This window comes from Haematobia irritans, chromosome 4 (assembly GCF_050003625.1).
Source record: "Haematobia irritans isolate KBUSLIRL chromosome 4, ASM5000362v1, whole genome shotgun sequence".
NCBI classification, from domain to species: Eukaryota; Metazoa; Arthropoda; class Insecta; order Diptera; family Muscidae; genus Haematobia; species Haematobia irritans.
Window position 1 is genome coordinate 203,500,074 of NC_134400.1, and position 21,924 is coordinate 203,521,997.

The window sequence follows — 21,924 nt, forward strand, 5'->3', positions numbered from 1 at the left end:
CCTCTAACAGCCATGTAAAAATTGGTCCATATCGGTCTTTAGTTATATATAGCCTATGACTTATTACACAAAAATTGGTCCATATCGCCAAAAACAATCTACCAAAACTTTATTTCCATAGAAAATTTTGTCAAATTTTATTACTTTAGAAAGTTTTGTCAAAATTTCATTTCTATAGAAAGTTTTGTCAAAAGTTTATTTCTATACAAATGTTTGTCAAAATTGTATTTCCATAGAAAATTTTGTCAAAATTTTATTTCTATAGAAAATTTTGTAATCTACCAAAACTTTATTTCCATAGAAAATTTTGTCAAATTTTATTACTATAGAAAGTTTTGTTAAAATTTCATTTCTATAGAAAGTTTTATCAAAAGTTTATTTCTATAGAAATGTTTGTCAAAATTTAATTTCTATAGAAAATTTTGTAAAAAATTTATTTCTGCAGAAAATTTTGTCAACATTTTATTTCTATACAAAATTTTGTCAAAATTTCATTTCTATACAAAATTTTGTCAACATTTTATTTCTATAGAAATTTTTGTCAAAATTGTATTGCTATTGAAAATTTTGTCAACATTTTACTTCCATAGAAAATTTTGTCAACATTTTATTTCTATAGAAAATGTTGTCAAGTTTTTATTTCTATAGAAAATTTTGTCAAATTTTTATTTCTATAGAAAATTTTGTCAAAATTTTATTTCTATAGAAAATTTTGTCAAGGTTTCATTTCTATACAAAATTTTGTCAAAATTTTATTTCTATAGAAAATTTTGTCAAGGTTTCATTTCTATACAAAATTTTGTCAAAATTTTATTTCTATAGAAAATTTTGTCAAACTAGATTATATACGTATTTAATCGGCCTTTTTTTGTTTAATATATACCCCGTATGGGCTAACTTACAATTTAGAAGACAGTGTTAAAAAGTTTTACGAGTAATTCGATTGTGGATGACAGCCTTTAGTAGAAGTTCCTACGCAATCCATGGTGGAGGGTACATAAGATTCGGCCTGGCCGAACTTACGGCCGTATATACTTGTTTTTTAATTGATTCAATTAAAATTTTAATTGATGTTGAATGCAAAACTCAATTAATCTTTTCATTAAAAACGTAACTATTTTCAATTACTTTCTTAACTGACTTACGACCATTTTTGTGTAGCTCCGTTAGTCTGTCAGTTAACAGAAATTAAATTGCAAATATCTTCTCTCCGGTTAACATTAACTGAAAAAATTGTCAGCAGTTAAGTTCCTAACTGACATATGGAATATACACAGAAAAAAATTTCACGAAAAATTTTCCAATTAAAATTTTAATTGAGTTTTAAAAAATTGTCAATTAAAAATTTAATTGAGTCAACAAATTTGTTAATTGAAATAAAAATCAATCACACAAATTAATAGTATCAATTAAATATTTAATTGGATCAATTAATTTTTTAATTGACTGTCAATTATTTTTTTTGATTGATACTATCATTTCTGTGATTGAAGACATTTCAATTAAAAAATTAATTGGATCAATTAATTTCGTGATTGAATCAGAAAAATTTTTTTTGTGTGTATACACAATATGACAGATGTGTTCATAGTGCGGTTAAAAAATTCGTTAACTAACGTAGCACTAACGGAGCTTTATGTTATGAAACTGGGGGTTAGTGGTTTTAGTTTGATTTAAAAATTGATTGTTTGAAATAAATTTTTAGTTAAGAATTAAAAACAAGTATAAACGGCCGTAAGTTCGGCCAGGCCGAAGCTTATGTACCCTCCACCATGTATTGCGTAGAAACTTCTACTGAAGACTGTCATCCACAATCGAATTACTTGGGTTGCGGTAACACTTGCCGATGGCAAGGTATCTTAAAACTTCCTAACACCGTCTTCTAAATTACAAGGTAGTCCATACGTAGTATATATTAAACTAAAAGAGGCCGATTAAATACGTGTATAATTAAGTTGAAAGTTTCTATAGAAGTAAAATTTTGACAAAATTTTCTATAAAAAATAAAATTTTGACAAAATTTTCTATAGAAATAACATTTTGACAATGTTATCCGTAAAAATAAAATTTTGGTAGATTATTTTTGGCTCGAGTGGCAACCATGAATATGAACCGATATGGACCAATTTTTGTGTGATTGGGGATCGGCTATATATACCTATAGACCGATATGGACCAATTTTGGCATGTATATAAGCGGCCTTATACTAACACCACGTTGCAAATTTCAACCGGATCGGATGAATTTTGCTCCTCCAAGAGGCTCCGGAGATCACATCTGGGGAACGGTTTATATGGGGGTTATATATAATTATGGACCGATATGGACCAATTCTTGCGTGTTTGTTAGAGACCACATTCTAACACCATGTTCCAAATTTCAACCGGATCGAATGAATTTTGCTCCTCCAAGAGGCTCCGGAGGACAAATCTGGAAATCGATTTATATGGGGGCTATATATAATTATGGACCGATATGGACCAATTTTTGCATGGTCATTAGAGAACTTATACCAACACCATGTAACAAATTTCAGCCGTATCGGATGAAATTTGTTTCTCCTAGAGGCTCCGCAAGCCAAATCGGGGGATCGGTTTATATGGGGGCTATATATAATTATGGACCGATGTGGACCAATTTTTGCATGGTCATTAGATAACATATACCAATACCATGTACCAAATTTCAGCCGGATCGGATGAAATTTGTTTCTCTTAGAGGCTCCGCAAGCCAAATCGGGGGATCGGTTTATATGGGGGCTATATATAATTATGGACCGATATGCACCAATTTGTGCATGGTCATTAGAGAACATATACCAACACCATGTACCAAATTTCAGCTGGATCGGATGAAATTTGCTTCTCTTAGAGCAATCGCAAGCCAAATTTGCAGTCCGTTTATATGGGGGCTATACGTAAAAGTGGACCGATATATCCCATTTGCAATACCATCCGACCTACATCAATAACAACTACTTGTGCCAAGTTTCAAGTCGATAGCTTGTTTCGTTCGGAAGTTAGCGTGATTTCAACAGACGGACGGACTTTTAAGTGACTTAGTATTCCGAGTTTAATTAAAAAGTTAATTGCATCAATTAATTTTTTAATAAAAAATGTTTAAATTTTCAATCATTGACTTAATTAACTAAAAGTTTCTATCTTGATTAAAAAGTTAATTGTATCAATTAATTTTTTAGTTAAAAATTTTTTACATTTTCAATCATTGACTTAATTAACTTATCTGTTGAAATCACGCTAACTTCCGAACGAAATAAGCTATCGACATGAAATTTGGAACAAGTAGTTGTTATTGAAGTCGGATGGTATTGCCAATGGGCCATATCGGACCTATTTAACGTATAGTCCCCCATATAAACCGACCCCCAGGTTTGTCTTGCGTAGCCTCTTGGAGGAGCAAAATTCATCCGATGCGATTGATACGGATCCGATACGTGGTGTTAGTATATGGTCTCTAACAACCACGCAAAAATTGGTCCATATCGGTCCATAATTATGTATAGCCCCCATATAAACCGATCCCAGATTTGACCTTCGTATCTTTCGTAGCCTTTTGGAGCATCAAATTTCATCCGATCCGGGTGAAATTCGGTACTTGGTATTTGTATATGGCCTGTAACATCCATGCACATTTTGGCCAAACAGTCAGCTGCAACAACGGCTGTGCGGTTGCGCGAGCTATCGCTGTGGTCGGAAAAAAGTTACGGTCACAATTCGGTTCTCAAAATAATGCCAGATGTGCCTAACGTAGTGGATTACACCTTGGCTAGTCCACTTTTCGACAAAAAGTTTGAGACTCTAATCCCCAACAGTGAGGCGTGGTGCACACAGACCCCGGGGAATAAAGAATATATAGATTTCTACACTGATGGCTCCAAATTGGATGGACAATTGGGTTTCGAAGTATATTCTAATGATCTGGAACTTCGAATAGCGAAAAGATTACCTGATCACTGTAGTGTTTTTCAATCTGAAATATTAGCAATAAGAGAAGTGGTGAATTGGCTGAGAAGTAATGTTCCAAAAAATGTGGGCATTAATATATACTCAGACAGTCAACCTGCAATAAAATCCTTGGACTCTGTGTTCCTCAACTCGAAAACGGCCATCGACTGCCGCAAATCTCTCAATGAGATGACTGATCAGTACAATATTCACCTAATATGGGTGCCTGGCCATTGTAACATACCGGGGAACTGCGAAGCGGATGAGTTGGCAAGGCTAGGGACTACCTTACATATTCCAGGGGAACTAGAATCTGTTGGTATGCCCCTGGCTAACTGCAAGTTCATGCTGCGTGAAAAGGCTGTTATGATGGCAAATGTTCGATGGGAGAATTGCAAGGGTTGTAACGACACCAAGGTAATATGGCCCCATTTAAACTTAAACTGCACACTAGATATGCTAGTGTTCTCGATACGTCACTCCTGATATCTGCTATAACGGGTCGCTGCCTGATAGGCGATTTTGCAAAAACTATAGGCCCGAAGTATAATGGCTATTGTATGAGCTGTCATGATGCGGAGGAAAAGGAATCAATTAAACACCTCTTGTGTGAGTCTCCTGCATTTTGTGTAAAGCGCAAGCAACTTTTAGGAGCATATAGCTTTAGATTACTGGCGGATCTGGAAAACGTTAACTTAAGCAGTCTGCTAATGTTTTTGGGACAATCTGGTTGGTTCAAAAAAGAAAAATAATCAAGAAGGTTCAGCGGTTAAAACTAGAAGTGCCCATATGTAATAGGTACTTTTAGTTAATGTGGTATCACAATGGACTGAATAGTCTAAGTGAGTCTAAATCTTAATCGGGCTGCCACTTTAACCCAACCTAACATCCATGCAAAAATAATTATATATATAGCCCCCATATAAGCCGATACCCAGATTTGACCTCCGGCAACTCTTGAAGGAGCAGATTTCTCCCGATGCGGTTGAAATTAGGCACATGGTGTTTATATATGGCCTCTAACATTCATGCAAAAATTTGTCTAAATAGTTATATATAGCCCCCATATAAATCGATCCCCAGATTAGACGTCCGGAGCCTTTTGGAGGAGTAAATTGCATCCGATACGGTTGTGAAAGGATATGGCCGCTAACAACCTTGCCAGACAAACCGACCCCCAATCACACAAAAATTGGTCCATATCAGTTCATAATTGTATATAACCCCCACATAAAGCGAACCCCGTAATTCACTTCTGGCTCAACACGTAGCCAGAGCCAGGTGTTGAGCATCCCGAGAGTGATAGAGCGTAAAGGAGAGCCACTCGTCGCATACGTGGTCTCTGAGCCGACGACACACCACAATTTACCGCAGCCGAAGTTACCAATGTCATCAACAGCGCGAAACTATCTAAGGCGCTGGGCCCCGACGAAATTTCAATGCTAATGCTGAAGCATCTGGGAATACTGGGAGTTGAGTACCTGACCAGACTCCTCAATTTGTCCTTGGAATCACTCATTATACCCGATGTCTGGAAGATGGGAAGAGTGATTCCACTACTGAAGCCAGGCAAAGATTCGAGTAAAGGTGAATCTTACAGACCGATAACCCTTCTCTCGCCAGTAGCCAAGACACTTGAGGCACTACTCCTCACCAGCCTTGTGGAGAATTTTCAAGCTGCCCACCATCAACATGGATTCCGAAAGGTACACAGTATGACGACGGCCTTACATGCCATTTCGACACATACTTAATCAGCCCAAGCCGTGTCATAGGACGGTCCTCGTGGCGCTTGACCTATCGAAAGCGTTCTATACGGTCAACCATGCCACATTACTCGAGGACATCGGGAACACGTCCCTACCGGCAGGAACGAAGCGTTGGGTTGTGAATTATATGTGTGGACGCCTGTCGTACGTGGAATTCAGGGACAAGAAGTCAAAACCCCGTTGAGTTAAACAGGCAGTTTCCCAGGGCGGGGTGATATCTCCGGCACTGTTTAACCTCTACCTGTCCTCGATTCCACCCCCTCCTGACGGCGTCGAGATTGTGTCTTATGCGGACGATTGCACAATCATGGCATCCGGGCCCATTGTTGACGACATTTGCGATCGATTAAATGTCTACCTCGCTGATCTTACCAGTTATTTCACAGCAAGAAATTTGAGGATATCTCCCACCAAATCCTCAGCCACACTATTCACTACATGGACGGCGGAAGTACACATGCAGTTGAATGTCAGAGTCGATGGCGAAACAATTCCGACAACAAATTACCCCAAGATACTCGGAGTCACATTCGACAGCCTTTATAAGTCGTCCGCCCATGCCACTGCAATTTGTGATAAGCTCCGCGGTAGAAACAAGGTCCTCAAATCGCTTGCCGGCAGCACTTGGGGTGCGGACAAAGAAACCTTGTTAACTACATATATAAGGCAATTGGCCGGTCAGTGGTAAACTATGCAGCGCCAGTATGGACACCTCAAACGAGCGATACGCAGTGGAATAACATACAGACCTGTCAGAACGCTGCCCTTAGAACCGCAACAGGATGTCTCCGCAGTACACCCCTGGATCACCTTTATGCGGAGACCAAGATCATGCCAGTGCGTCGACACAACTACATGTTGTCAAAGCAGTACCTCTTGAGTTGCTATCGAAGTTGTCATCCGAATCACCATCTTGTGGATAGACAATCTCCACCCAGGAATGTAAGAGTTGATCTTCACCTTCTAGAGCCAGAGATCCAGCGTTACAAACGAGAGCCTCTAGATCAGGCAGCATACCAGACAGGTCTGAACAGGATTCATGAGGATACTGTAGCTGAAGCGGTGAGAAGCTACAAGGTTAATCCTGTTCTCGGAGTCCGACCGCCGCCCATTGCACCGGAGGAGAGAGACCTCCCACGGCAGACAAGGGTAGTTTTGGCCCAACTAAGATCAGGCAAGTGCAGCCGCCTCAATTCATACTTATCAGTGATTGATAGCAGCGTAGCTGACGTGTGTCCCATATGTAATCAAGGGCCACATGACACTCGTCACCTTTTTGCTTGCCCAGCTAAGCCTACCCGTCTCACTACCAGATCACTCTGGACACACCCCATCCTTGTCGCAGAGTTCCTTGATCTGGCTACCAGCTGAACTACACAAGCATGGTGGAAGGTACATAAGATTCGACCTGGCCGAATTTACGGCCGTATATACTTGTTTATTCAATTTTTTTACGTTTGGCAAATCAACTCTATTGAAAAAAGAGAAAAAGAATTTTACCTGAAATTCCACTTACCTTTAACCACACAGAGCCAGATCCAGTCCAATTGGGGTCCTGTGTTTCCACAACACCCATATCATGATTGAATGATGGTATGCGGAATTTAGCAGTATTATTGTGATCATTACTCGTCACCAACATAGAAGTGTAGCTATTAATGCCAAAGAAATCCGATGTGCCGCGTATTCTTTGTATTTCTTCTTTGGTAAATTCTGGTAAACGTGATCGTGTGAATCCTTGTTGTCTGCTTAGGCTATGAATTCGATCAATCATTACGGCGGGATAATTTCCATGCGTCGAGAAAATGGGATGAGCAAACCAGCCGAGCTGCAAATGATAGGAATGGGCAAGTGATCAGAGTCCATTTTTTTCTCTTTATCACGGATCTAGTTCTGAGATATTCTCTTAAAGAATTTTATACATGCCTATAAATTAGGCTGTCCATTACATCTCTGTTCGTATCTTTTTGTTCACTCTCTTTTTTTGGTGCCGTATTTTTATGTCCAACAGTGCTCTTTATGTACTCTATTTCAAAAAAAAAATCCTAGATTGATGGAATTTTATTTATTTAGTAGGAATTCGCCACAATTGTTCCCCAATAATTGTTTACTAGGTTAAATCTGTTGACAAATTAAAGGCCGGAACGCGATTGCGACGTTTCGAAGTACGGCGTAAAAATTATAAATAGATGTAATTGAACGTACGACGTAAATACGCCAATACGTTGTCGTCGTCAATTTATTTTGTTTATTTTTTAAGAAAATGTGATTCTTTTATACCCTCCATCATAGGATGGGGGTATATTAACTTTGTCATTCCGTTTGTAACACATCGAAATATTGCTCTAAGACCCCATAAAGTATATATATTCTGGGTCGTGGTGAAATTCTGAGTCGATCTAAGCATGTCCGTCCGTCCGTCTGTTGAAATCACGCTAACTTCCGAACGAAACAAGCTATCGACTTGAAACTTTGCACAAGTAGTTGTTATCGATGTAGGTCGGATGATATTGAAAATGGGCCATATCGGTCCACTTTTACGTATAGCCCCCATATAAAGGGACCCTCAGATTTGGCTTGTGGAGCCTCTAACAGAAGCATATTTCATCCGATTCGGCTGAAATTTGGTATATGGTGTTGGTATATGGTCTCTAACAACCATGCAAAAATTGGTCCACATCGGTCCATAATTATATATAGCCCCCATATAAACCGATCCCCAGATTTGGCTTGCGGAGCCTAAAAGAGAAGCAAATTTCATCCGATCCGGCTGAAATTTGGTACATGGTGTTGGTATATGGTCTCTTACAACCATGCAAAAATTGGTTCATATCGGTCCATAATTATATATAGCCCCCATATAAACCGATCCCCAGATTTGGCTTGCGGAGCCTCAAAGAGAAGCAAATTTCATCCGATCCGGCTGAAATTTGGTACATGATGTTGGTATATGGTCTCTAACGACCATGCAAAAATTGGGCCACATCGGTCCATAATTATATATAGCCCCCATATAAACCGATCCCCAGATTTGGCTTGCGGAGCCTCAAAGAGAAGCAAATTTCATCCGATCCGGCTGAAATTTGGTACATGGTATTGGTATATGGTCTCTAACAACTGTGCAAAAATTGGTCCACATCGGTCCATAATTATATATAGACCCCATATAAACCGATCTCCAGATTTGGGTTGCGAAGCCTAAAAGAGGAGCAAATTGCATCCGATCCGGCTGAAATTTGGTACATGGTATTGGTATATGGTCTCTAACAACTGTGCAAAAATTGGTCCACATCGGTCCATAATTATATATGGCGCCCATATAAACCGATCCCCAGATTTGGGTTGCGGAGCCTCAAAGAGAAGCAAATTTCATCCAATCCGGTTGTAATTTGGAACATGGTGTTAGTATATGATCTTTAACAACCGTGCCAGAATTGGACCATATCGGTCCATAATTATATATAGCCCCCATATAAAACATTCTCCAGATTTGACCTCCGGAGCCTCTTGGAGGAGCAAAATTCATCCGATCCGGTTCAAATTAGGCACGTGGTGTTAGTATATGGTCGCTAACAACCATACCAAAATTGGTCCAATCACACAAAAATTGGTCCATATCGGTTCATAATCATGGTTACCACTAGAGCCGGAAATAATCTACCAAAATTTTATTTCTATAGAAAATTTTGTCAAAATTTTATTTCTAGAGAAAATTTTGTTAAAATTTTATTTCTATAGAAAATTTTGTCAAAATTTTATTTCTAGAGAAAATTTTGTTAAAATTTTATCCGGTTCATAATAAAATTTTCATCATTTTCAAAATTTTATTTCTTTAGAAAATTTTGTCAAAATTTTATTACTATAGAAAATTTTGTTCAAATTTTATTCGTTTCATAATCATGGTTGCCACTCGAGCCAAAAATAATCTACCAAGATTTTATTTCTATTGAAAATTTTGTCAAAAGTTTATTTCTATAGAAAATTTTGTTAAAATTTTATTTCTGTAGAAATTTTTGTCAAAATTTTCTTTCTATAGAAAATTTTATCAAAATTTTTATTTCTATAGAAAATTTTGTTTCTATAGAAAATTTTGTTAAAATTTTATTTCTGTAGAAAATTTTGTCAAAATTTTATGTCTACTTTGTCAAACTGAATTATATACGTATTGGATCGATCTTTTTTGATTTAATATATACCACGTATGGACTTACATACAATTTAGAAGATGGTGTTAGGAGGTTTTAAGATACCTTGCCATCGGCAAGCGTTACCGCAACTTAAGTAATTCGATTGTGGATGGCAGTGTTTAGAAGAAGTTTCTACGCAATCCATGATGGAGGGTACATAAGCTTCGGCCTGGCCGAACTTACGGCCGTATATACTTGTTTTTATTATAAATTTATTTCGTTGTTTCTATCATTAGAAACTATTATTATTTTAATTTTAACATCAATAATATTATTAATTATTTAATATTTTTTTTTTTTTTATTGTAAACTCTTTTTTAGTTAAAATGTTCTCTTTTTGAAATTATCCATATGGAAACCCTACTATAAATGCCACTAATTCATAATTCTTTAAATTACCTACAGTAGCAATGTTTCCAAAAGCAACTGTCTATTAGTGGCATTATCTCTTCCATTCATCCATCAATCTAGAAATGCTTCATATACTACTTACATAAAATTGCATAGCTCTCTGGGATGCTTCATGATCTTCGGCAGCATCGGTTTTAGGTTCCTGCCACGATACATCCAAAGTGATTCCTATGCGACCTCCTTGCCGTTTCTTATATTCGTTACGATACATGTGCACAACTTCAGCATGGGCCTTCAACAAATTATGACCACATAAATACGATGGAATACCAGGATAATCGTATGCTGGAGCCATATAATCCACACCATAACCATGCTCGCAAACATGCCATGGTTCATTTATTGTAGTCCAAATTTTAACACGATCCCCAAACATTTCCAACAATAGACGAGCATAATCTTTGAATAGTGGTATAATTTCAGGATTGGTCCAACCACCCAGTTCTTGTAAACGCTGTGGCAATTCCCAATGATACATGGTAACCATGGGCGTGATATTATAATGCAGCAGTTCATCGATCAGTGAACTATAGTACTTAATACCAGCAGTACTGACATGATTCATATAGCCTCCTGGCATAATGCGAGCCCATGAGATTGAGAAACGATAGATTTTGACATTTAATTCACGCACCATTTGTACGTCGCGGCGCCACTGAAAATGTACATACAAAAAAAAAAAAAAACATTTTTAAATGAAAAATTTTTTTTCAGACTCGCATAAATTAAAGCCAGCTGGCGGAAATGTTGTAGAAATTCCTATATATTTTTTTTAAATATTTGCATATTAGTAGCTTTAGCTAACTAATTAACTCAATGAGTTAATGTAAGTAATTATAAATAAGTATCGCCTCCTTAAATGGACGTTGTTGACTTAGTCTATTCAACACTAATCTATGGATTTACGACCAGTTGCAACTGCGACTGGAAATCGGAGGTAGTGTCATTTAATATTTAATAATGAAACTTATATTTTTTTTAGGTTGAACTGCATAATTTTACAACTACTCAAGGTAGTGGCACTTTTACAAACACAATATCCAATTACAACGAACTGTCAGCCAACTTTTAATCTACTTTCACAAAATATCTACTGAATTGAAATAAATTAGATCTTACATACATAAATTGATTAAATTTTAAGGGCCGATGTTAAATGTGAACCACACCTGAACGCCAAGTTTTTTTCCATATTTTATTTGACATTTCTCTATGTCAGACTTTCTCAATTTGAACCATGGACGTCGTGAATGGGCAGAATGGTTCCAAGAAATGGCAACAGTGGATGATCAATTTTCGAAGAAAATCATCTTCAGTGATGAGGCACATTTTCACCTCAGTGGATTCGTCAATAAACAGAATTGCCGCATTTGGGCGAATGAGAATCCAAGAGTGATTGTCGAAAAACCAATGCACCCACAAAGAGTGACTGTTTGATGCGGTTTATGGGCTGGCGGCATCATCGGGCCGTATTTTTTCCAAAATGAGACCGGTCAGGCAGTTACTGTGAATGGTGTTCGCTGTCGTGAGCAGTGTTACCAGTATTGGGGATTTTTCCCCAATTCGGGGATATTTTTTTGTAGATGGGGACAAAATTTTTTGTTTTGAGTTGGGGACTGGGGGATTTGGTGGGGAATTTCCACAAATTTTTGGGGGTTTTTGTGGGGAAAATTTCGAAACCTGTTCAGTATAATTAATCAGAGTAAGAACTATGATTTATATGAAATTATTTACTTCTTAAAAAAAGTTTTAAAAAAATACTTAACCCATTTCCTGCCATTGTACTCGCTTGAGTACAGAGAATTGGCAACATTTAATATCGCAGAACTTTGTTTTTAAATGAGATTAGGCAACGTTTCTTTTTGTTTTTATGTTTTTTTTTGTGATTTTTTTAATATTTTTTAACTGAAGTTCAGTGTAAATATATAAACGAATTTAACATTTTTTTTTATTTTAAATTGTCTTGGCGTGTAATGGGTTAAAGAAGTACAGAGATTCCCCAAAATAAACTTTTCTCCTCTTTACGCATTTATTTGTGTGGTCCAAGAGCTTCTTTACAATTTACTCTTTTTCCTAATAAATTTTTTTTACTATTGTGAAATTATTTCGTAAGGACTCATCTGCGTACATCACTGATTTTGAAATATCATATCGAGTCAATAATGCTTTTTGATCGATAAGCCAATTTTATTTCTTGACTATATGTTGACCGAACTCCCATTTTTATTTCTCGAGCATTTAGACGAGGATTTGCAAAAGATGACTTGATGACTCTTCATACCAATAATTAACTCTTATGGGGGCTCGTATCGGATGATATTTTGAGCACCCCCCGCCTCCTGGTTTTGTGTTTTGAAATCTTCATCTTTTTGTAACTCGCAAACTGGTATAACAAAAATTGCACATTTTTCTAATTTTTAATTTTTTACGGATTTTCTATAGCAGAGTCTCTTCGCTTACTTAAAAAAAAAAACTTGCCAAAAATTTATTGGGGATTTTTATGGGGAATTTTAAATTAAGTTGGGGATTTTTGGGGATAAAAGTGTTCCATTTTGGGGACAAGAGCCCGGAAAATACTGGCAACACTTATCGTGAGATGATAACGAACTTTTTATGGCCCGAATTGGAAGATATGGATGTGGACGATATGTGGTTTCAGCAGGACGGTGCCACTTGCCACACAGCTAACGAAACAATGGCTCTTTCGCGCAACAAATTCAATGGCCGTGTTATCTCACGTAATGGCGATGTCAATTGGCCGCCAAGATCATCTGATTTGACACCGTTGGACTTTTTTCTTTGGGGTTATTTGAAAGAAAAGGTGTACGTCGATAAGCCAGCAACAATTCAAGAGCTAAAGGATGAGATATTTTGGTACATTAACGGCATAGAACCTCCATTATGCCTCAGCGTCATCGAAAATTTGGACCATCGGATGAAGGTGTGCCACCGAGGTCGCGGCGCCCATTTGGCCGATATTTTGTTCCATACATAATTGAGTAATACCAATATATCATAATAAAATAAAATTACAATAATTTCCTAAATAGTTTGTGTTTTATTCAAAATCAACATCGGCCCTTGAAATTTTAACCACCCTTTATATTCATAGCGTATAAATTTCTTTGAATTCCTTAAAACATTCTAAATTAAATTCTGAATTACTTGAACGTAACTTAAAATATTTATAAACAGGAAATTTCTACCTCTCTTTCTAACCAGCCAACAACCATCACGTATCGAGCAACCGCTTTTGACCACCCTCTCCTTTCACACTAGAAGTGAAATTGAAGCACACACAAATACATTTTTTTCTGATTCAATCACGTAATTGATTGATCCAATTAATTTTTTTAATGAAATGCCTTCAATCATGACAATGATGGTATCAATCACAGTTTTAATTGGGCATAAAAAATGCTCAATAATTAATTGACTTCATTAGCAAATTTCAATTAATTTTTTAATTGATTTTTAATTGCTGTCGATCTCAAAAAACTAAATTAATCCGTTAATTAAAAACGGTAACTATTTTCAATTACTTTCCGATTAATTAAATTAATTAAATTAAAAAGTTAATTCTGTGTATTAATTATTTAATTAAAAATTTTTAAATTCTCAATCATTGACTTAATTAACTTAATGTTTCTATCTTGATTAAAAAGTAAATTGTATCAATTAATTTAATTATTGAAAAAATTTTCAACTTCAACCAACTTTTGAATTGGAAATATTTTAGTGATATTTTTTCTGTTAGTATTGGTGTTCATATTTTTGGGTTGCCAGCTTACACTAGCCAACAGTCGTTTTGTGAATTGGTTCTAGCATAATTTTTCTCATTGATTTTGACCTACTAAACACGAAAATGAGTTTTAAAAAATTTTCTGTCGATTGGTTTTCGAGATACAATTTTTTTAACTTTTTTTTTAATTTTTGGAGGTACACTTACAATTTTGAGCATATGTTAGCATCGTGTTTTTTATGTTATATGAATTTTTATATATTTTTTTCTGCCACATTTTTACTAAAAAACGCCGTTTTTTACCTTTTTAAGCCGCCAACATCCAAACTACTTACCCGATTTGAGTAGTTTGAGTTGTAGACGGCTCAATTTTCTTTAATTTGAGTAGCACTGGGATAAAATAGGTCAAATAAGACGAAAAATATGCTCAAAATTGTAAGTGTACCTCCAAAAATTAAAAAAAAAGTTCAAAAATTTGTATCTCGAAAACCAATCGACAGAAAATTTTTTAAAACTAATTTTCGTATTTAGTAGGTCAAAATCAATGGGAAAAAGTATGCTAGAAACAAATAACAGAGAAAATTTTGTTATTTGTGACCTAGTGTTATTGGTCAGTTACCCTTTCACTGTGAGGTGAAATTTTTTTTGCGAACTTTGTGACGAGGTGTAAATTTTATATTAAATAATATTTTTTGTTTATAAATTTTACTTTTTTATATCATTATTACATGTGATGATTAGATCACATTATATTTAATGAAAATAAAACAATACATATTTCGTAATAGTATATGTATTTTCCAAAATGAAAAGGCACACAAGTCTTATTCTTAATACACACACGTATCTACGGCCCTAAGTTCGACCAGGCCGAAACTTATGTACCACGGATTGCAAAGAAACTTTAACTAAAGACTGCCATCCACATCGAATTAGTTGGGTTGCGGTAATACTTACCGATGGCACGGTATCTTAAAACTTTTGAACATCCTCTCTAAATTGTAAGTTAGCCCATACGTGGTATATATTAAAAAAGACAGATTAAATACTTATATAATTCAGTTCTTGATCGGTATATATAGGGAAGTCTACAAATAACTACGAAACGATATGAACTTTTGCGCAATAATTAGAGAGCCAGAATTGAAATATGGGAGTCGTCTTATATGGGGGCTATATACAATTATGAACCGATATTGACCAATTTTTGTGTGATTGGGGAACGGTTTATCTGGGGGCTATATATAACTATAGACCGATATGGGCATGGTTGTTAGCGGCCATGACTAGCACAATGTACCAAATTTCAGCTAAAACTTATGAAATTAGCTCCCCCAAGAGTCTCCGGAGATCAAATTTGGGGATCGGTTTATATGGGGGCTATATATAATTATGGACCGATGTGGACCAATTTGTGCATGCTTTTGGAAAACCACATACTTACACCACGTACCAAATTTCAACTGGATCGGATGAATTTTGCTCCCCAAAAAGGCTCCGGAGGTCAAATCTGGGGATAGGTTTATATGGGGGCTATATATAATCATGGACCGATATCGACCAATTTTTGCATGGTTTTGAGAGACCACATACTAACACCACGTACCAAATTTCAACCAGATTGTATGAATTCTGCTCCCCAAAAGGCTCCGGAGGTCAAATCTGGGGATAGGTTTATATGGTGGCTATATATAATCATGGATCCATGTGGACCAATTTTTGCATGGTTGTTAGAGACCACATACTAACACCACGTACCAAATTTCACCCAGATTGGATGAATTTTGCTCCTCCAAGAGGCTCCGGAGGTCAAATCTGGGGATCGGTTTATACGGGGGCTATATATAATTATGAATCGATGTGGACCAATTCTTGCATGGTTTTGAGAGACCACATACTAACACCACGTACCAAATTTCAACCAGATTGTATGAATTTTGCTCCCCAAAAGGCTTCGGAGGTCAAATCTGGGGATAGGTTTATATGGTGGCTATATATAATCATGGATCCATGTGGACCAATTTTTGTATGGTTTGGGGATCGATTTATATGGAGGCTATATATAATCATGGACCTATATCGACCAATTTTTGCATGGTTTTGAGAGGCCACAGAGGCTCAGGAGGTCAAATCTGGGGAACGGTTTATATGGGGTCTATATATAATTATGGATCGATGTGGACCAATTTTTGCATGGTTTTGAGAGACCACATACTTACACCACGTACCAAATTTCACCCAGATTGGATGAATTTTCCTCCTCCAAGAGGCTCAGGAGTTCAAATCTGGGGAACGGTTTATATGGGGGCTTTTGAGAGGCCACATACTAACACCACTTAACAAATTTCAACCAGATTGGATGAATTTTGGTCCCCCAGAATGCTCCGGAGGTCAAATCTGGGGATCGGTTTATATGGTGGCTATATATAATCATGGACCGATTGCATGGTTTTGAGAGACCATATATTAACACCACGTACCAAATTTCAACCAGATTGGATGAATTTTGTTCCCCCAAGAGTCTCAGAAGGTCAAATCTGGGGATCGGTCTATATGGGGGCTATATATAATCATGGATCCATGTGGACACATTTTTGCATGGTTTTGAGAGACCACATACTAACACCACGTACCAAATTTCAACCAGATTGGATGAAATTTGCTCCCCCAAGAGTCTCCGGAGATCAAATTTGGGGATCGATTTATATGAGGGCTATATATAATTATGGATCGATGTGGACCAATTCTTGCATGGTTGTTAGAGACCACATACTAGCACCACGTACCAAATTTCAACCAGATTGGATGAATTTTGCTCCTCCAAGAGGCTCCGGAGGTCAAATCTGGGGATCGGTTTATATGGGGGCTATATATAATTATGGACCGATGTGGACCAATTTGTGTATGCTTTTGGAAGACCACATACTTACACCACGTACCAAATTTCAACTGGATCGGATGAATTTTGCTCCCCAAAAGGCTCCGGAGGTCAAATCTGGGGATAGGTTTATATGGTGGCTATATATAATCATGGATCCATGTGGACCAATTTTTGCATGGTTTGGGGATAGATTTATATGGTGGCTACATAAATTAACATGGACCGATATCGACCAATTTTTGCATGGTTTTGAGAGGCCACATACTAACACCACGTACCAAATTTCACCCAGATTGGATGAATTTTGCTCCTCCAAGAGGCTCAGGAGGTCAAATCTGGGGAACGGTTTATATGGGGGCTATATATAATTATGGATCGATGTGGACCAATTTTTGCATGGTTTTGAGAGACCACATACTAACACCACATACCAAATTTCACCCAGATTGGATGAATTTTGTTCCCCAAAGAGTCTCTGGAGGTCAAATCTGGGGATCGGTTTATATGGGGGCTATATATAATCATGGATACATGTGGACCAATTTTTGCATGGTTTTGAGAGACCAAATACTAACACCACGTACCAAATTTCACCCAGATTGGATGATTTGTGCTCCCCCAAGAGTCTCCGGAGATCAAATTTGGGGATCGATTTATATAGGGGCTATATATAATTATGGATTGATGTGGACCAATTCTTGCATGGTTGTTAGAGACCACATACTAACACCACGTACCAAAATTCAACCAGATTGGATGAATTTTGCTCCTCCAAGAGTCTCTGGAGATCAAATCTGGGGATCGGTTTATATGGGGCCTATATATAATCATGGACCTATATCGAGATGTTTTTGCATGGTTTTGAGAGACCACATACTAACACCACGTATCAAATTTCAACTAGATTGGAAGAATTTTGCTCCCCCAAGAGTCTCCGGAGATCAAATCTGGAGATCGGTTTATATGGGGGCTATATATAATTATGGATCGATGTGGACCAATTTGCATAGTTGTTAGACAACAATCTTGTGCCAAATTTCAAGTCGATAGCTTATTTAGTTCGGAAGTTAGAGTGATTTCAGTAGACGGACGGACGTGGCTAGATCGACTCAGAATTCCATCACGACCCAGAATGTTGGCATATTATATATTTTATTAATTCTATTACAGCAATGTCCCAAATCCATACAAGTGGATAATAGAGTAAGTGCAGCATATGTGGTATAGTAGCTTTTTTCTCTTTTGTAAACTTCTTACTTCTAATAAATATGTTGGCCGTTCGAGATTCATAAGTTCCATTAAACTCTAATTCACATTCCTTCAACTATGCAAATATGATGCAGCAATGAAAAATGATAAGTGGTGGCAGTGACAATGCTACTTGAACAACGAGATATCCACCTTTGACAATGAAAAAAAAAAATGCTATGTAGAATTATGAATATTTTCACATACGAATATGTAAATTAAAAACGTGTTAAATGAGGTCATTGTAACGATATTCTTATTAAGTTCGGTCACTATTTATATCTTAAATAGCCTTTTTATTCATTGCCGTAATATTTTTGTTCATTTTGTTTATTTTAAACTTTTAGAAAAAAATCTTGTCTTATTAACGTCAACAGCAATGTTACCATTGACATTTAATAACAACCATTTTTCTCAATTTTAAATGCTCATGTGCGAAGATCTGTCAAACAATCTGTTTCTATGCATCCGTTCTAACAAATTATAGGCGAATGATACGAACACCGGTTTTCCGGATTCAGTTACAATAACCGAAACCGTGTTTTCTTGCGAATTTAGTGCAGATGCAATAGCTACCTATTATGTGGTGGTAATACAAACTACAAATGCAACGAAATTCAAGGTCATCCAAAAAGCTGCCAACTTCAGGGCCCAGTGGACGAATTTCCACTTAAGTTACCAATTTGGGCAATGACCAAGAGTCGACGCTGTACTTCCAAATCACAGTAAACTAACGTCAACAGCAATGTTACAAATGACATTTACATACGATAATTTTTCTCAATTTGCAGCACTCGTGTGCCAACATCTGTCACACAATCTTTATTCATACATATGTTTGAACAAAATATAGACGACAGATACGGATAATACGCTTCACAACGTTATTAATACAAGTTCTGTTTACGTTGAGAGAATATTTATTTGTTTGTATACAATTCACTGAAAAAGTAATCAACGACTTCATTTTTTAAATATTACATTAATTTTACAATAAGCGATATGACAGGTGAAATCCGTAAATATACAATTGTTTGTGTTTTTAATTGACTTGATATGAGTAAGCTTGACAGTATTTAGAACATATATTTTATTATTGGACATATATTTATTTATATTAGAAAATTTTTCCTTTGGACAAGAAAATAATGCTACAGCTATAAATAAAGTTAAACAAGTATATACGGCCGCAAGTTCGGCCAGGCCGAATCTTATGTACCCACCACCATGGATTGCGTAGAAACTTCTACGAAAGACTATCATCCACAATCGAATTACTTGGGTTGTGGTATCTTAAAACTTCTTAACATCGTTTTCTAAATTGTGATTTAGTCCATACATGGTATATATTAGACAAAAAAGTTATGTATAGTTAAGTCTACAAATAATTACGAATCGATATGGACTTTTTGTACGTAGAGAGCCAGAATTGAAATTTGTGTGATTGGGGATCGATTTATCTGAGGGCCATATATAACTATAGACCGATATGGACCTAGTTAGGCATGGTTGTTAACGACCATATACTAGCACAATATACCAAATTTCAACTCACTCGGATGAAATTTGCTCCTCCAAGAGGTTCCAAAACCAAATCTCGGGATCGGTTTATATGGGGCTATATATGATTATGGACTGATATGGACCACTTTTGGCATGGTTGTTAAATATCATATACTACCACCACGTACCAAATTTCAAGCAGATTGGATGAATTTTGCTTCTCCAAAAGGCACCGGAGGTCAAATGTGGGGATCGGTTTATATGGGAGCTATATATAATTATGGACTGATAGGAACCAATTCCTGGATGGTTGGTGGATACCAACATCACGTACCAAATTCCAACCGAATGGGAAGAATTTTGCTCTTCCAAGGGGCTCTGGAGGTCAAATCTGGGGATCGGTTTATATGGGGCCTATATATAATTATGGACCGATATCGACCAATTTTTGCATGGGAGTTTGAGGCCATATATTAACACCACGTACCAAATTTCAACTGAATCAGATGAATTTTGGTCTTGCAAGAGGTTCCGGAGGTCAAATCTGGAGATCGGTTTATATGGGGGCTATATATAATTATGAACCGATGTGGACCAAATTTTGCATGGTTGTTAGAGACCATATACTAACATCACGTACCAAATTTCAGCCGGATCGGATGAAATTTGCTTCTCTTAGAGGCCTCGCAAGCCAAATCGGGGGATCGGTTTATATGGGGGCTACATATAATTATGGACCGATGTGGACCAATTTTTGCATGGTCATTAGAGACCATATACTAACACCATGTACCAAATTTCAGCCGGATCGGATGAAATTTGCTTCTCTTAGAGGCCTCGCAAGCCAAATCGGGGGATCGGTTTATGTGGGGGCTATATATAATTATGGACCGATGTCGACCAATTTTCGCATGTTCATTAGAGACCATATGTTAACACCATGTACCAAATTTCAGCCGGATCGGATGAAATTTGCTTCTCTTAGAGGCCTCTCAAGCCAAATCGGGGGATCGGTTTATATGGGGGCTATATATAATTATGGACCGATGTGGACCAATTTTTGCATGGTTGTTAGAGACCATATACTGACACCATGTACCAAATTTCAGCCGGATCGGATGAAATTTGCTTCTCTTAGAGGCCTCGCAAGCCCAATTTTGGGATCCGTTTATATGGGGGCTATACGTAAAAGTGGACCGATATGGCCCATTTGCAATACCATCCGACCTACATCAATAACAACTACTTGTCCCAAGTTTCAAGTCGATAGCTTGTTTCGTTCGGAAGTTAGCGTGATTTCAAAAGACGGACGGACGGACATGCTCAGATCTACTCAGAATTTCACCACGACCCAGAATATATATACTTTATGGGGTCTTAGAGCAATATTTCGATGTGTTACAAACGGAATGACAAAGTTAATATACCCCCCATCCTATGGTGGTGGGTATAAAAACAAGTAAGGAAAGTCTAAAGTCGGGCGAGGCCGACTATATTAAACCCTTCACCCCTATGTAGGCCAAAATTTGTGTTACCATCTCAACTACTTCACATTTGCTGGAAGCTATATAAAGGAGACAATTTTTTTACTTCTACAAAATCTCTAGAATTAAAATTTAAATCGGCTAACGATATCCAGTTAATTGGAGGAAACTTCCATTGAAAATGGGTCTAAAATATTTCCATATTTCCCCAACTCTGGTGTACGTATATATGGGAGCTATATATAATCTGAACCGATTTTGACTAAATTTGACATGTATACTTAGAATAATAATTCTGCTATCTATGCGAAATTTCACGTAAATGGCAGTATAACTTTGGCCCCCCTGGTCATATGAGTGCAAATCGGACGGAAGATATATATGGGAGCCATATCTAAATCTGAACCGATTTTAACCAAATTTGACACAATTACCAATACTACTAAACGTACTCCTTGTGCGAAATTTGAAGCAAAACCCTGGATTTTGAGACCATAAAGTTCAAATCGGACGAAAGATATATAAGGGAGCTATAACTAAATCTGAATCGATTTTGACCATATTTAGCACATACAATAGTATCGTTAAAAGTACCGCTTGTGCAAAATTTGAAGTAAGTCACGGCAAAACTCGGGCTTTTGAGACCATATAAGTCCAAATCGGGCGAAAGATATATATGTGAGCTATTTCTAAATCTGAACCGATTTTAACAAAATTTGACACACTTAACGAT

At 36.8% G+C, this 21,924-nt stretch overlaps 1 protein-coding gene across 1 annotated transcript in view; it reads right to left on the reverse strand.

The window, feature by feature from the left end:
- The window catches only part of LOC142233912 (myrosinase 1), a 95,976-nt gene that overhangs the window by 14,934 nt on the left and 59,118 nt on the right, over positions 1–21,924 (reverse strand). The window contains exons 3-4 of the mRNA XM_075304974.1: positions 10,416–10,988; positions 7,252–7,563 (exon numbers count right to left, since the gene is read on the reverse strand). Coding sequence (XP_075161089.1) covers positions 7,252–7,563; positions 10,416–10,988 — 885 coding nt within the window. The remainder of the gene's footprint in view (positions 1–7,251; positions 7,564–10,415; positions 10,989–21,924) is intronic.